This window comes from Sapajus apella, unplaced genomic scaffold (genome assembly GCF_009761245.1).
Source record: "Sapajus apella isolate SASKATOON/1434 unplaced genomic scaffold, GSC_monkey_1.0 scaffold22, whole genome shotgun sequence".
Lineage (NCBI taxonomy): Eukaryota > Metazoa > Chordata > Mammalia > Primates > Cebidae > Sapajus > Sapajus apella.
In genome coordinates, this window is record NW_022436962.1 from 10684177 (window position 1) to 10700784 (window position 16608).

The window sequence follows — 16608 nt, forward strand, 5'->3', positions numbered from 1 at the left end:
TGATCAGGAATAAGGGAGTTTGCTTTATTTTACCCTGTCTTCCCTACCTCTATTTTTTGTTAGTTATACTATTTCAATGCTGCCTGAGCATATAACGTTTATATTTACTTCAGTCACACTTAAACTCACATTTGTTTTGGTCTTAGATCTGCATGTACAATATTTGCTACCATTTTCGTTTGTTTTGGCTAAAGTTGTCATTGTCATCTCTTGGTTGGCTATAATTTGTCCTATGGTGGTTTCCAAAAAAAAGTTCCAAGTAAAAATTGTTCTTTGAGTTCTTGCAGGTTCAGATAATCTATCTGAGGCATTGATACCTAGAAGATAATGGAGCTTTCTATGGTCTTTGGCTCATCCTTTCTTTTCTTGGATGCATTATAGTAACTGCTGCACTGTCTTTTGCTAGTGGATGCTAGCAAAGCATCTGAATTTCTTCTCTGATCTGATCTGAATTTCTTCTCACATGGCTTGATCTTTGTTTGCCTATCCAAAGATATTATTCTTTATCTTTGAAACCTAATACTTTTAGTTGTTTTGATAGAAATCATTTGGTTTAATTTTTTTGCTGCTAAGTGATGTGCAATTTTAATATGCAGATTGAAGTATTATTTTATTTTAGTAACATTTACTTGAAATAATATTTTTTTGAGGTAAGGCCTCACTCCCATTGCCCAGGCTGGAGTGTAGTGACCCGATCATGGTTCACTGCAGCCTCAACTTCCTGGGCTCAAACAATCCTCCCATCTCAGCCTCTCAAGTAGCTGAGACTACAGGTGTGTTCCATCACACTCTGCTAATTTTTGTATTTTTAGTAGGGATGGGGTTTTGCCATGTTTGCCAGGCTGGTCTTGAACTCCTGGCCTCAAGGAATCTACCTGCCTCAGCCTTCCAAAGTACTGGTATTACAGGTGTGAGCCACCATACCTGGCCCAAAATAAATTTTTAAAAAGCTATTTTGTTCTGCTTGGATTCCTCCTTTAGGTTATCCAATGAAGCATATGTTGATCCTCTTTTGTGTGACATCTGTATCTATTAGTTTTCTCTTATCTTTTCTCTTTGTTTCATTTTTGTTGATCTTCTCATTTTTATCCTCTGTTTTCCTTATTGTATATGGCTCCCATGAGGGAGAGTGAAAAGATTCAGAACTAAGATGCTGTTGGAACACTAAGGTGTTCCCACTGAAACAACCAGAAACAATATTTTGTACTTAGTCTCTTGGCTAGGTTGGAAAAACTACATTTTAAAGAAAATTTAAAGTAAAGAAATACATAATTGTAGTTGTAGTTCAGATATGTTTTTCTTGAAGTTATTGTTCAATAAATTCCACAGGCTCTTATATTGCTGAAGGTGACATTTACTTTAGAGTTCTAGTTGGTACTCTCAACCAAAGACAACCACTGAACACACTCAGGTGAGCCTTTAATTGTTGTGCTTGAAGTCTGGATGAACTGCATTCCTGATCCCTAGTAGATTCTCAGTAACAGATTAAGCAATGAGGGTACAAAGGAACAAGCGCAGACATCTCATTGCAGTGATGAAATTTTACTGAATAGAGTGCTCAATGGAAAATGATATTCAAGAAAATATGATTTGTTTATTTTAACATGGAGTAACAATTCTATTTACTCAGACTGCTTTAATTTAATTTAGGGTAGGAGGAATTCCATTAAAGTCTTTGATCTATCTTATTCAGATATTTCTTAATTGGCTCAACCACTAGTCGTTGTGCACTCCAAGATGGAGGAGTTGACTGGAGCCATCCTCTCCCACAATGTGAAAGTAAGTAAAACTTTTCTGACTTGACTATCAATTTAAACTTTGTTAGGTAATAAAGTCCCTCTGCATCTTTACAGGTATGTGTACCTTTCATTAGAATTTGCACAAATTTTGATTTATCACCATGCTTTCCCTGAGTATTTCTTTCTCTTCACTCACTTACCTCAGTTGTCAAGTGTGTTTCTTTTTCTTCACTCACTTACCTCAGTTGTCAAGTGTGAGCCCCCTCCAGACATCAAAAATGGAAGGCACAGCTCTGAAGCAGAATCGTACACATATGGCTCTTCTGTCACCTACAGCTGTGACTCCCGCTTCTCACTCTTGGGCCAAGCCTCCATTTCCTGCACTGTGGAGAATCAAACAATAGGTGTTTGGAGTCCAAGCCCTCCTACCTGTGAAAGTAAGTCACAATGATGAATTTTGCATCAAAGTATTGCTCTCTTTTGCTTAAAAGAGAAAGGTGAATTTATTGGGGGGTAAATGGAACAATACAAAGAGAAACTAATTATTGCTCTGATGCAATCATTTATTTGGCCACCTGATACTTATTGCATGTTGTATTAGAATATAAAAGCCATAAAAATGGGAAAAGTGAACTGGGAGCTAATGGTGTATGGGAACAAATAGCAGCAACATCTCACCGATTTGGTAAAGTAAAAGTTTATTCTCATTCATACTGAGTTTGTTCCATGTCTAGGAGACTCTCCAGGGCAGCGGTAGTCTGTGTTAGCTTAGCAACCAGCTCAGCAGACCAGGTTGCTTTGATCTTATTGCACCTCCCTTTCAAAATGCGCTTTCCCAATCTCTTCAGTAGAGGAAGAAAGAAAGGCCAATTGTGTCCTGGCTAAGAGCTTTGGCCTAGAAGTGACCACATATCACTTTCCATTACAGCTTGTTGTCTAGACCTAGAGAGTAGTTGCAGAGGACTGGCGAATGTAGTCTTGGTCTGTTCAAGAAGAAGAACTGAAAATATAATTTGCATCTGTAAGATGAAACACATACCCCTGCAGGGCAAGCAAAACCTACTAAGCACCAGAAGAACAACAGAACAAAACAAGTGATAATTGAGTCAAAAGATATGTTAGTGTGCTAGTCTGAGGCATCTTACTTTACTGTTAAGTTTACATAGTATTGTTTACTAACCCACCACGGGACACAATCAGACTGGGTCACAAAAGAGCAAGATACTGCCAACAGTGCAAAATGCCTGGAGTTAGGTCTGCAAGAAATGGAAGTGGCAATAGCTGAGCCTGGAAAAATTAGCAGGAATCGGATTATGAAAGGCCTTGTGTTTCAGTCTCAGGAGCTGAGAACAATCATGAAGGGGAGACTTTGAAAGGCTTTAACCAGGGGAATAAATGGGCTGCATTTTAGAAAGATAACTCTGGCTGTGGGATAAACAATAGCCTGAAGTGGGACAACACTTAACTGATAAGGACCTGCTATGGCTTGAATGTGTCCCTTCAAACTTATGTTAGAACCAAAGACCCAATGTGATCTTTTTAATAGGCAGAAGCTTTGGGGAAGTGATTAAGTCATGAGGGATCCACCCTCATGAATGGGATTAGTGCCCTTATAAAAGAGGTTGATGGGAGAGCCCTAGTCTCTTTTGCCTTTCTGCCTTGTGAGGACAGAGCCTTCATTCCTTCCCCCATGTGAGGATGCAGCAAGAAAGCACCATCTTGAAAGGAGACAGCAAGCAGACATTCAATCTGATGGTGCCTAGATCTTGAACTTCCCAGCCTCAAGAACTGTGAGAAATACATTTCCATTATTTATAAACTACGCAGCTTAAAGAATTTTGTTATAGCAGTAGGAACAGACTAAGACAGCACCTGTGCAAACCTCCAGCCAAAAACTGAAGGTGGCTTCAGTGGTAGCATGGCAGTGGGGCTGGAGAGAAGTTAAGGGATTGTAGAGGAATTAAAGTGGCAGAATTGACAGGACTGGCTGACTGCCAGATGTGGGGTCAGGGGTGTGGGATGGGGGCGGTTTGTTCTCTGCTTGTTGGGGGATGGGTCTCTGATTCCCGGGCTACCTCTGCACTATGTAATTAACACGGACCACTGACCCATAACCAAAATCATTTAGGAAATTAGGCCATTATATTGAAAGTTTTGGGGGGTTTGGAAATATGTTTCTGCTGGGTTATGTATGACTGATTTTTATTGGTAGGGAAGTTGGAGGAGTTACGCACAATCATCTCAAAGAAGTGAGGGAATGTAATTAACTTTTCTTCCTGTGCCCACAAGGGGGCGTGGTTTCAAAGGCAGGAACTTCCTAGCGACATGCTGGACTTGCCTTTCATGTCTCCATTCAGGGAGCTTAGAGGTCTTTGTTTAACTTTACCACCACGCGCAGGGAGATAGACTGCCCAGAAATCAAAGGTCAATCACTCCAGCAGAAGTTTAAAGGAACTCTTTTCATAGGACAGAAAGCTTGAATAGGGCGGGAATAACTCCCAGGTTTAAAGTCCCCTTTCCTCTCATCAGTGCAGACTCCATCTCTGGATCCCCTCCCATGACAACAGTGTGGGAGCTCTCTCTATTTCTTTTTCTCTCTCTGCCTAAATACATCACTTTCTGCAAAACTCTTTGAGGTCTAATATTTACTTGAACGAGCTCACCACACCCAGCAGGGTCCCCTCCTTCATTCTTTGGTGAGTGAGGGACCAAGGGCCTGGAAGAACACATCCTATTGGGTAGCAACCTAAGCCCATTGTCTGCAGTTTGGTGACAGAAGGACCAATGTAATGGAAATTCATTGTAAAAGCTGAAATTACATATATTTTATACACACACACACATATGTATATATACATATGTAATATCAAATATCATAAAGATAGAATAATATCTAATACTATTAGTATTATATAACACTATGTACTATATTATATAATATATAAAACATATAATATTGTATGTATTTTTAACATAATATAAATGATTTCAGCTTTTAAAAGCCTCAGTAAAATGAGTTTTCATCACATTGGTCTTCCTGTGACGTAATTGTAGATAACCCCTTCGACTTCCTCACCAATAAAAACTAGTACTAAAAAGAGTACGTATATATAATATATAATATACATATGTGTACACACACAAATATATGTGTGTGTGTGTGTGTGTGTGTGTGTGTATTCGCTTTAAAATGTTTCCCTTCTATCTACTTGGCGTACACATTCATCAGGTATTTGTGTTGCACTTGTAACTGGATTAGCATTAGCAATAATGTCCTTATTACCATTTGTCTTTTAAAATCCACTTGTTTTTCTCATGGTTTTTTAGAAGTCTTCTGTCACAAGCCAGATGTTCCACATGGGAATATTGTCTCTGGATTTAGAACCATCTATAAGTACAAAGACACTATTGTGTTTAACTGCCAAAATGGTTTTGTTCTCAGCGGCAGCAGTGTAATTCATTGTGAAGTTGGTAACGAATGGAGTCCTTCTCCTCCTGTTTGTGAGCCCAGTAAGTATGGACTATGAAGGAGTTTCAATGTTCAGCATCTAAAGGTACCCAGAACTGTTAATATGGGTATACTTGTATGCATAGGTCCACTATGAATTACAGTAAAAATTTACATCTAGATCAATAATTTCATTTATTATTTTCTTGTTGGAAAGAAGAATGATTTTAATACACTCTGCAAGGTCATATATCATCACATAAGACTACCACATACCACACGACTGTGCACACTCCAACCTTAAAGGGAGGTGTTAACACTGTAGACATTGTGGATTTGTGTGCTTATTTCAAAAATTTTCTGGAATTTGATAGAAAATTGTCTTATTCTGACAAAATCATTATATTATTATAATTATTTTGAAAGACAAATAATAATGTGTCCTGAGGACAAATGCCATTTTCTAACTTGCACGAAAGTATTGTGTGGACTGGTTGTGATTCCAACACTCTGAAGTTATAAACTCATGGATTGTTAAAAATAGTGACAATAGTAATAATAACTTGGCACTAGACTAGGTGCATAGCAAGGATTAACTCAATGAATCCTCCCCAAAATTGTGGGCACTATGATTATCCTTATGTTACAGATGAGAACCTGTTCAGAGAGGTTGAAAACCTTGCCCAAGATCATACAACCGGTAAGGGAAGGAAGCCACTAATGCCTTGTGCCTTAAGTTTTGCCCTCATGAAATGTCAAGAACTTCTGGGGATTTCTGGAACAGTGGTGGAGGAGTTGGGGATACCTCCTGAAGAAGTATCCATCAAGCTGGTCAAAATTAGCCAAAAAAAAAAAAAAAACAAACCATTCAAGATATCTGGAGATTGACCAAAGGGATTACAACAAACTGAGAAGCATTTATTCAGCAAAAATATGGAGACTTGATATGAACAATGGGAGGACATTGCATTGGAACTTAGGGGCTGCAAGAGCTCTACCTTGTGGGAGGATGTTTTCTTTGGGCTCATGAATGGTAATTCCCATCTTCCCCAGCTCCCTGGGGTGAAAAAGTTATTTGGGGTGGATTTGGCAGCCAGTGAAAATTACATGATAGCATTTTTCAAAGATCCATGCTGCGGAAGGTTTATATTGAATAGGTAGCAGCAAACAGATGTCAGTGTCTGTTCCTTCACCCCCCCCAACTCCCATTATATGGGGAGGATCTAGGTGGGGCAGCTGGCAAAGAATTCAGTCCCCGCTTTTTGCATGGCTCTGTGTTGCAGGAGAACTATTCCTGTTGGCTTAGTAGCCAAGTGGCATCTCCCATCTTCCCCAGCATCCTAGAATGGAAGAACTATTAAGGGTAGGTTTGAAAGCTGTGACTATTGGCAGATATTATTCTCCCTGGCTCTGGGCTGTGGAATATGTATAGTTGGTGGTGGGTACAGCTGGGTGGCAGTACAAGTTCTACTGCCCCCTTTTCTCTCCTCACAGCTGCTACACCATAGGAAGAACTCTGGTGGGGTGTCTGGAAAAGAATGAGTTTCCCCCAGCTAATTTCCCCCAGTTCCTGATCTATAGAACAGAGATTCTTCCAGGACAGATTTAGATCAAGCTTCAAAAACTATAAACACTCTGCCCCTTTCAAGGAACTTTAATTGAATTAGGCTTAATAATGCAATTATATACATACTGTTTTATGCAATTGCTATTCAAATCAGCTAAGAGAAGGAAGAAGTAGTAATATACATTATATTGTGTTTCAAATTACTGACATAATGATCATTGTTTTTCTGCGTGGATTCAAATTACTGTCTAGTGTCACTTGCTTTCAGTCTGAACAATTTCCTTTAGTATTTCTTGTAAGGATAGTCCTCTAGTAACAATCAGATACCACTTCACGTCCAGCAGAATGGCTATAATAAAAAAGGTAGACAATAACAAATGTTGATGAGGATGTAGAAAAGTTAGAACTCTCATATACTGCTAATAAAAATGTACATTGGTGCAACCATTTTGGAAAAGAATTTTTACAGTTCCTCTGAAGTTTAAGCATGGAGTTACCACGTGACTCAGTAATTGCTCTCCTGGGTATCTACCCAAGAGAAATGAAAACACATGTCTTCACACAAAACTTTTACATGAAGATTTATAGTATTATTATTCATAACAGCCAAACAACCCAAATGCCCATCAGCTGAATAATGAATAAACAAAAAGTGGTTTATCCATAAAATAGAATATCTCATTTGGCAATAAAAATGAAAAATAAAAAGTACTGATGTATGATACAACATGGATGAACCTTGAAAATATTATGCTAACTAAAACAAGCCAGCCACAAAAAGTGCATGTATTGTGTGATTTTTATTTATTTAACATGCTCAGAATAGGCAAATCCATAAAGAAAAAAAGTAGATTCGTGGTTGTCAGGACCTAGGGGGAGGTGGAAATAGAGAGTGACTGATAATGAATATGAGTTTTCTTCTTGGGTTGATAAAAATATTCTAAATTAGTTAGTGGTGATGGTTGCACAACTCTGTGATTATGCTAAAAACCATTGAATTGCACATTCTAAATAGGTGAATTTATTTGTTGTGACATGTATCTCACTAAAGCTGTTAAAATGAACTTTTATATTCCATTTCGATTGTCTGAAGATAAAATGTAATAAACATCCAGCACGGTAGATGTTTGCATTATATTTCCATATCATATGAATCAGTAGCATTGGGAAAGAAAGAAGAAGACAAGACCCAAGGCCAAAGCTTAAAAAATGCTTGGAGCTTGGTTTTTTCTTGCTGAGCCATTAAATGATAACATTCCTAGTATCATCTGGATGAGGGGAATGACTCCTGTTTATTGTCCCCAGTCAATCAGGAAACATAGATTTGTTTGTGACAGTTTTCCTGCCTTGCTTCAATTCAGAACCTAAAATCTCTGAAGCGTAACGAAGAGGAAGGAGAATTAACTTTATTATACTTGGCATAGCACATGAAAACCACTTAGGAGTGCCCTTAGTAAAGAACCTATCTGGGGGTGTGCACATTTGGGCAAATGTCCATGAGTGTTTTCTTTTTCTTTTTTTTTTTGAGACGGAGTTTCGCTCTTGTTACCCAGGCTGGAGTGCAATGGCGCGATCTCGGCTCACCGCAACCTCCGCCTCCCGGGTTCAGGCAATTCTCCTGCCCCAGCCTCCTGAGTCGCTGGGATTACAGGCACGTGCCACCACGCCCGGCTAATTTTTTGTATTTTTAGTAGAGACGGGGTTTCACCATGTTGACCAGGATGGTCTCGATCTCTTGACCTCGTGATCCACCCGCCTCGGCCTCCCAACGTGCTGCGATTATAGGCTTGAGCCACCGCGCCCGGCCCATGAGTGTTTTCTAATGCAGTTGATACATCGGCCCTTGCAGGCTGTCTCCAGGCTGAATGAACACATGCCCCGCTTTGACAGGACAGGCTTATTGATGGTTGCAGCAGCCCTAGTAATAGTGTCCTTTTGTTGTTATTGTTCTTCTTTCATGAGTAGATGGTTGTACTAACTTACCAGACATTCCACATGCTATGTGGGAAGGATATCCCAGGCCAAGTAAAGAGGACGTGCACGTTGTTGGGACTGTGTTAAGATACCGCTGTCATCCTGGCTACAAACCGGCTACAGGTGCGCCTACGACTGTGACTTGTCAGAAAAATTTGAGATGGACCCCATTTCAAGGATGTGAGGGTGAGTTTTTGTTTTGAAATATTTTTGTTTGGCAAATGCTAGGATACTCTACCCTAAATGAATATACTTTTATCCCTCACAATAAATTTAGAATTAAATTAATTCAACAGATGAGTAAGCTGTTATTGCCAGAAGGTGACCATAAACATGTTACAGTTTGAGGCACTGAGAAATTGTAACCTTTTTAAATCCCAGTTCAGAATCAAATGAGAAGTAGACACAGATGTCAAAATTATGCAGATTAAGTATTAGTTTCCTTACTGGTAAAACTAGAATAGAGAACACAGCTCAACTATTGTCAGAGTCAGGCTTCCTTCATAGCCCTTACCTCCCCAGTATGGACTTTGGGGTGTTTAGCAAAAAAACAGTTTGTAAACAGTCATGAACTTAACCAGATGCAAGGTCACTTGTGTGTCTCATGCCTCCTGAGCCATGAGATAGCAGGGCTTCCTGATGTGCCTCTAGAAGACAAATCCTGACCCGTGACTCAGTTCTCACTTTAGAAGGATAGAAAAGACTTTCTCCAGTTTCTCTGGTAAAGAGGCACCTCTTTTATTTGTGGAAATAAGTGAGGGACTGAAGGACAAGTGGATGCTATTTTATGAGCCTCAGTGGAACAGACAAGAGAGGGAGAAAATGCTTCGTTCTACCCATCTATCAGATCCTTGCCGCTTTAGAAGTGAAGACACTGAGGCTCAGAACACAAGGAATTTTATGCTGCCTATCAGAATTTGAACAAGGTGTGAAATGCGCAAATAATGAAAGGTGGTAGTTTAGATCAACCTGTCACAAAATTATTTATTTCATATTAAGACTTAACAAAGTTTAATTGCAGTTATTCAGATTCATTTTGGGGAAATAGAATAAAAGATTTTAATAAAAGGACTGAATTAAAAATACGCTTAATAAAACTTACTGCCATTACTTAAATAACAAAAAGTATTGCTTATAGATTTTTAAAAACCTATTTTTAAAGTTATATTTAGGCCGGGTGCGGTGGCTCATGCCTATAATCCCAGCACTTTGGGAGGCAAGAGGATTGCTTGAGCCCACGAGTTTGAGACCAGCCTGGGCAATATAGTGAGACTCTTGTCTCTGCAAATAATTTTTAAAAAATTAGCTGGGTGTGGCATATGCTTGTAATCCCAGCTACTCAGGAGGCTGAGGTAGAAGGGTAACTTGAAGCTAAGAGGCCAGGGCTGCAGTGAGCTGAGATCATGCCACTGCACTCCAGCATAGATGACAGAGTAGGACCCAGTCGGTTATATTTATTTGACCCACTGTGGCCTTATTGATTTAATTATTTAATAAAGGATATTTTTAACCATTTTAAAAGCAGAAGTGAAATAGTATTTATCCAAGTTATGAAATCTGATCAAATGTGAATTTAGACTCATGTCTTACATATTTAATAGTATCTTCTACACTGTAAGCCTTTTATAAATATTTTTGTTGTTACAATATAATCCATATGGTTGCTGAGTATTTTTATTATAATTTCTAAACAAATGAGCACTGGAATTACTTGAATATGTCCAAAAAGCCCATTTTAATACTGGTTGAATTACAGACATGGAGAGTAGAGCATTTTATTCTGTTTTGATGTTTTCTTTTACATCAGACACTATCAAGTTTTTAAATGTATTTCTACTAATGAATAAAAAATTATATCCCTATAGCAGCTCTTACTCTATTAAAAAATGAAAGAATTTGGCCAGGTGTCGTGGCTCACATCTGTGACCCCAGCAATTTGGGAGGCCAAGGTGGGGGGACCACTTGAGGCCGGGAGTTTGAGACCAGCCTGGATAACATAGTGAGACCCCTTGTCTACCAAAAAGTAAAAATAATTAGTGAGTGTGGTGGCACAAACCTGTAGTCCCAGCTACTCAGGAGCCTGAAGTGGGAGGATTGCTTGAGCCAGGAGTTTGAGACTGTAGTGAGTCATAATTGCACCACTGTACTCCAGCCTGAGTGATAAAGCAAGATCCTGCCATTTCAATCGCTATTTTTCTTAAATTTTGCAGCAGAAAAGAAAACCCCTTGCAATAAGCAGTAATTTAAATTTATTTATATGCATTAACTATCAGGTGGATATAAACTTTTGAAAACTTTCTTCTTCCCTGTGACTTGAGAAGTGTAAGTTAATAGTTTAATAACGAAGCCATAAGTAGATGAATGTTGTTTGTCACTGCCCTTGAATAATTTTGAAAATTTTTCATATTGGTTAAAAATTATTTATTTATTTAATAGAGACAGGATCTCACTATGTTGCCCAGACTGGTCTCAAACTCCCGGACTCAAGCAATCCTCTCATCTCGAATGCCCAAAGTGCTGGGATTATAGGCATGAACTACCACACCTGGTTCTTCATACAGGTTTAATACAACTTTTCATTCTGGAGGCTCCTAATGAAATGCTTAGTTGGAGGGAAGCAAATGGATTAGAAGACTTTAGCAATCAGGGGCGAGAAAGCAGACTTGGAATGTCTCGAGTCTCCTTTTCTGCTTCCCCAATCTCTCTTTAGTGGTGAGATCTTCTAAAGATGGAAATGAGATTGTTAGCCATAGAAGCTTCCTCATGGTGATTTTACTAACCATGCGCCTCACATTTTATTTTTCAGTGTTATGTTGCCCTGAACCAAAGCTAAGTAATAATCAAATTACTACACAACGAAAACGTCATTCTGCCAATGGCTGTGTCTATTTCTATGGAGATGAGATTTCATATTCATGTCATAAGAACAGTTGGTTTTCACGGAATTCGGCTATATGCCAAGAAGATGGCACATGGAGTCCCCGAACACCATCATGTGAAGACAGTAAGAATTCATACAATTATATTATTCTGGGAGTTTCTTCATATCAATGTGATGGAGATATTAAGGGAAGGTTTAAAATTAGGTAAAAGAATTCATGTACCGTGCATGATTCTTGGAATGGATCAAGCTTTTTCCTGCTTCCTCATGAGTGTTCCCTGTCTTTTGGCCTTCTCACTTTTCTCTTTTCTGAATCAGTGAAAATAGACCACGTCTAATAGGTAATCTGGACTTTTCAAGCACTGCTTTTTGTTTCTTTGTATTATCTTCTTTCTACCCTTATTTCTGGTCCACATGTATTAATCTGCAAACAAGAACTGTTGAAATCTATTCGAACCTACCTTTCTGAACTTGCTTCCTTCTTCTTCCTCAAACAGCAGCTTACTGTTGCCTCTGAGCCCTCCAGTCAGACCATCACTCAGTGTGCAAAGTGGGCCGGGCATGGTGGCTTATACCTGTAATCCCAGCACTTTGGGAGGCTGAGATGGGCAGATCACTTGAGGTCAGGAGTTCGAGTCCAGGCTGGCCAGTATTGTAAAACTCATTCCCTACTAAAAAACCAAAAAATTAGCCAGGCATGGTGGTGTGGGCCTGTACTCCCAGCTACTCAGGAAACTGAGGCAGGAGAATTGCTTGAACCCGGGAGGCAGAGGTTGCCCTGAGCTGAGATTGCACCATTTCACTCCAGCCTGGGCAACAGAGCGAGACTTTGTCTCAAACAAAAAGGGTCAAGTGTTAACTCATTTTCCCTCCTCCCTTTGTGTTTGATAGCTCTATCTAGTGATGATGAGGGCTCATTACCCCTATTAGGAGCCCAAAGTAACCAGGCATTAGTTGCAGCTTATTAATCAATAGGAAAATTCCTATCTCCCCCTTGTAGAAATGTTCCCACTTTGCCAATTAGGTCTTTTAAACCTACAGATCCCAGAGCTTCAGTGATGCGAAGCACAAATTTCCCAATTAGGTCACTTAGAGTGGTGGCCAATGGGGCCACTCATGCTGCCATCCCCTGGTTCCTGGACCCATGCATTTATTTTACTGGGGACCCAGAGCCATATAAAGGTTGATATGATTCAAAATAAATACAGCATTCTGGAACATAGTGTCCCATCATTGTCAAGCATTGCCTCCAAGCTAGCACTTCAACTGTGCCTTTAATAGGCCATTCAGTGTTTTCACAGGTCAACAGGTTCTGAGTGACGCAGTACGTGATTTGAAGTAGTGGATTCCGTGAGCACGGTCTCAACAACACACGTTCTTTGCTGTGAGTGGGCTTTCTAGTTGGATGTAGCAGATCCTATGCCAATGCCAATTGTTCAGACACTCTGCAGCCCTTAAGATGATAGCGCTAACTGAGGTCCTGCAAGCAGGAAAGGCAAACCCATGCCTGCAATATTGGTCTAGTTCTATCAGAAAACATTGCTCTTCCTTTCACAGTAGAAGGGGGCCAATGTAGTCAACTTGCTAGGAAGTGGCTTTTTGGTTGCTTCAAGTGATGGTATCATACTAGGGACTTAGCGTTGCTGTTGACAGGTTTTCATATGCAGTGACAACGATGAGCCTTGGTGAGTGGGAGCCCATGCTGTTGGGCCCATGCTTATTTTTCATGCATGCCACCACAGCCACTCTGCTTCTCTTCCTCTTGTGCCAGCACCCATGAGGCCAATGACAGAGAATGACTTACCTCAGCTGGCTGAGATGATTTTACTTGGTTGTTTAATACCTTTTGTACTGGGGATGCTCTAGTGTTGACACACGAAGATCTTCACACTTCCTGCCCACACGCATATGCCTACTTACCTGCTCTTACCCCAGATCTCCCTGTGCCCAATCTTCCAGTCTTTCTCCTTACGGGCCCTTGACCAGGCAAGCCATTCATTCTGTGCCCTGAATCCTAATTTAGCCTATCCTTAGGCCGCTTGATTTCTCCTTACAAGTTGTCTTTCAAGACTGACCTTGACTGGGCTGTGACGCAGCTTCCATCCATTTCAGTGTACACACCAAAGGAGTGAAAGTAATGCCATCTCAAAATATGCTGAAGTGGTGTATTAAATATTTCAAGTCGAAAACATGAAAGGAATTTAAGTTTCAGAAAGGGCTGGCTGTCCTGTCTCTTTTTGCATGCACAAACCATAAAGATTCCTCTGGGAGGAGTACCCTCCCCCTACCAGAGCAAGAAAATAGCCCTTATCACCAGAGACTGGGAATTAGGGGCTGCAGTGGACCTGAATACATAAACTTCCCAAAGGAACTTTTATTTTACACCAGTGTTACAGCTCCTTCCCTCTACATCTCCTAGTGACTCTCCTAGACATTTATTGTTCCTAGCCAAATACCCCTTGTCCTGTCATTTCTTCTGAAATTTATTGTTCTTTGTTTACAAAGTATAAAATATCTTGCTTTGGCCTCTTCTTCAGGCATCACTCTCTTGGGAAGCTCCCCATGTATGTATAACATTTGTATGCTTTCCCCTTGCTCATCTACCCATTGTCAATTTGATTTCTAGATCTAGCCGAAAAGCCTACATAAGAGCTAAGGGGATTAGAGGTGGAGGTGATCTCTCACTCCTCTATAACACATACTGTGAACACAAAATATCTGAGACAGGCCTCAATCAGTTTAGAAAATTTATGTTGCCACGGTTCAGGACACATGTGTGACACAGCCTCAGGAGGTCCTGATGACATGTGCCCAAGGTGGCCGGGTGCACCTTGCTTTTATACATTTTAGGTAGACATAATACATGTAAAATTTACACTGGTTTGATCTGGAAGGGTGGGAGAATTCAATGTGGTGTAGGGGCAGAGAGAGTGGGGCTGGGTTTCCGGGTCATAGGTAGATTTTCTGATTGGCAATTGGTTGAATTATTATCAGAAGAAAGGAATGTCTGGGAGGGCTTGTGGAGATATGTGTTTTGTTTTGTTTTGTTTTGAGACAGAGTTTCACCCTGTTGCCTAGGTTGGAGTGCAGTGGTGTTATCTCAGCTCACAGCAACCTCTGCCTCCCAGGTTCAAGAGATTCTCCTGCCACAGCTCCCAGAGTAGCTAGGATTATAGGCATGTGCCACTGAGGCCAGCTAATTTTTGTATTTTTAGTAGAGATGGGGTTTCACCATATTGGCCAGGCTGGTCTTGAACTCCCGACCTGAAGTGATCTGCCCATCTTGGCCTCCCAAAGTGCTGGGATTACAGGCATGAGCCACCACGCTGAGCTGTAAATGTTTCTTATTAGACTTATCTGTGTTGATGTTCATGCTGGAGGGATATAATGGGGCATGGCCCCTCTTCCATTATCGCCTGAACAAGATGTTCAGGTTAATTCTGGAATGCCCTTGGCCAAGAAGAGTGGTCCATTCAGATGGTTGGGGGGCCTTAGAATTTTATTTTTGGTTTACAATACCAAAAATGTTTATCTGTGAACCATGCTCAGAGCTTTCTCTGTCCTGACAGTTGGTTACACTAGGTAACTGCCATAGCCACAACTGTGAGCTAAGGAAGAGGCACTTGTGCCACAGTGGCTACACACAAGTAGGAACTGGGCTTCCTGTTTGTGCAGATTGGCTGTGCCATCTTGTCCTGCCCATGCTCAATCCCAGATGCACTGCTTTTGTCTTATCATGAATGGTTGCCTGCTTGGCCTTATAACCTGACGGGCCTGACAGACTTGGCTCATGATGGGTGATTCTGGCTGCATGATCACTTAATGACCCACTGTCAGGAGCTTTTCTCTATCAGGACCTGGAAACATAACTCTAACATGCCAAGAGTTATATTTCAGAAAGCATAAAATCCTCTGTTGCAGTTCACAGCCTTGCTTCAGGATCTCTAGGGGCTATGGTATAATTGTCCTGTTGACATTTGCATCTTTCCTGCAACAGCCACATTCAATACACTAGGCTCTGCTGGGTCCTAAGGCCTCAAGCAACAGGATAATTTAACTGCAGATTAGACCTGCTGTTGATAACATGGGCCCCACTGAAACTTGGAAGTCATTTGTCCCCCCTAGCCTATGGGTTTGAGCAGTATCCCCAAGTATGGATCATACTGCATCTAGAATCTGAAAAGTCCTATTTAGATGCTGTGCTGCGTTCTTCAGATTGGGATGTACAATTTGGAGTAATTTGACTTTAGTTTAGATGGGATATCTTAGTGTTCCCTGAACCTTGGACCTCTGAAAGTTTTATTGATGTGGCAAACTCCTGACTCTCTTTTGTTTTTGTTTTTGTTTTTTTTTTACTTTGGAGCATCATCATGCTAATACCTCTTGTTTATCTGGGGAATTAACATGATGCCATTGATACAGTGTATCAATGTCACGTTCTATGGATATCCAGATGGTCAGCATATATTCTAACTCTATTATGACATGGGTAGGAGGGTTATCCTAGGCTAGGAACAAACTTGCAAATGTACACTCTGACACCTTCCATGTATACGCACACTGTTTCTGCTAGGAATGGGAAGAAGCACCTTTGCTCAATCAGTGGCCTCGTTTACTTGAAGCTGCATTAATCTGCCCTAGCAAGGATAACACATCTGGTACAATGGCTGCAATAGGAACTAAAATGTGGTGTTTTCTTCAGTGGCATACTGGAGTTCTCCAGAATCCTTCTAATGTTTGTAGTAGACAGATACGGATTTCATAGAGATTATAACAGGGATGATTACTCCCATGTCTTTAGCTATTTGTGGCATGAATTTTCATGTTCCTCTCCTACCTCTGGGAGGTACTGTGGTGGTGTATTTTTAAAGATGTTACTTTATTTGCCTTGAGGAGGCGATGAGGTGGGTGGGCAGTACCAATTGCTTTTACTTGGCCTTCCTGCATAAGATGGCTCTTACCCCACAGGTCAAGAATCCAATTTAGGGGTTGGGCCAAC

At 40.5% G+C, this 16608-nt stretch overlaps 1 protein-coding gene across 2 annotated transcripts in view; it reads left to right on the forward strand.

Annotated features, from left to right (window-relative positions):
* C4BPA (complement component 4 binding protein alpha) overlaps positions 1-16608 on the forward strand; it is a 38911-nt gene that overhangs the window by 17647 nt on the left and 4656 nt on the right. For both annotated transcript variants that reach the window (XM_032289065.1, XM_032289064.1), the window contains exons 5-9: positions 1694-1779; positions 1985-2176; positions 5067-5249; positions 8720-8914; positions 11535-11732. In XM_032289065.1, the coding sequence (XP_032144956.1) occupies positions 1694-1779; positions 1985-2176; positions 5067-5249; positions 8720-8914; positions 11535-11732 (854 nt within the window). The remainder of the gene's footprint in view (positions 1-1693; positions 1780-1984; positions 2177-5066; positions 5250-8719; positions 8915-11534; positions 11733-16608) is intronic.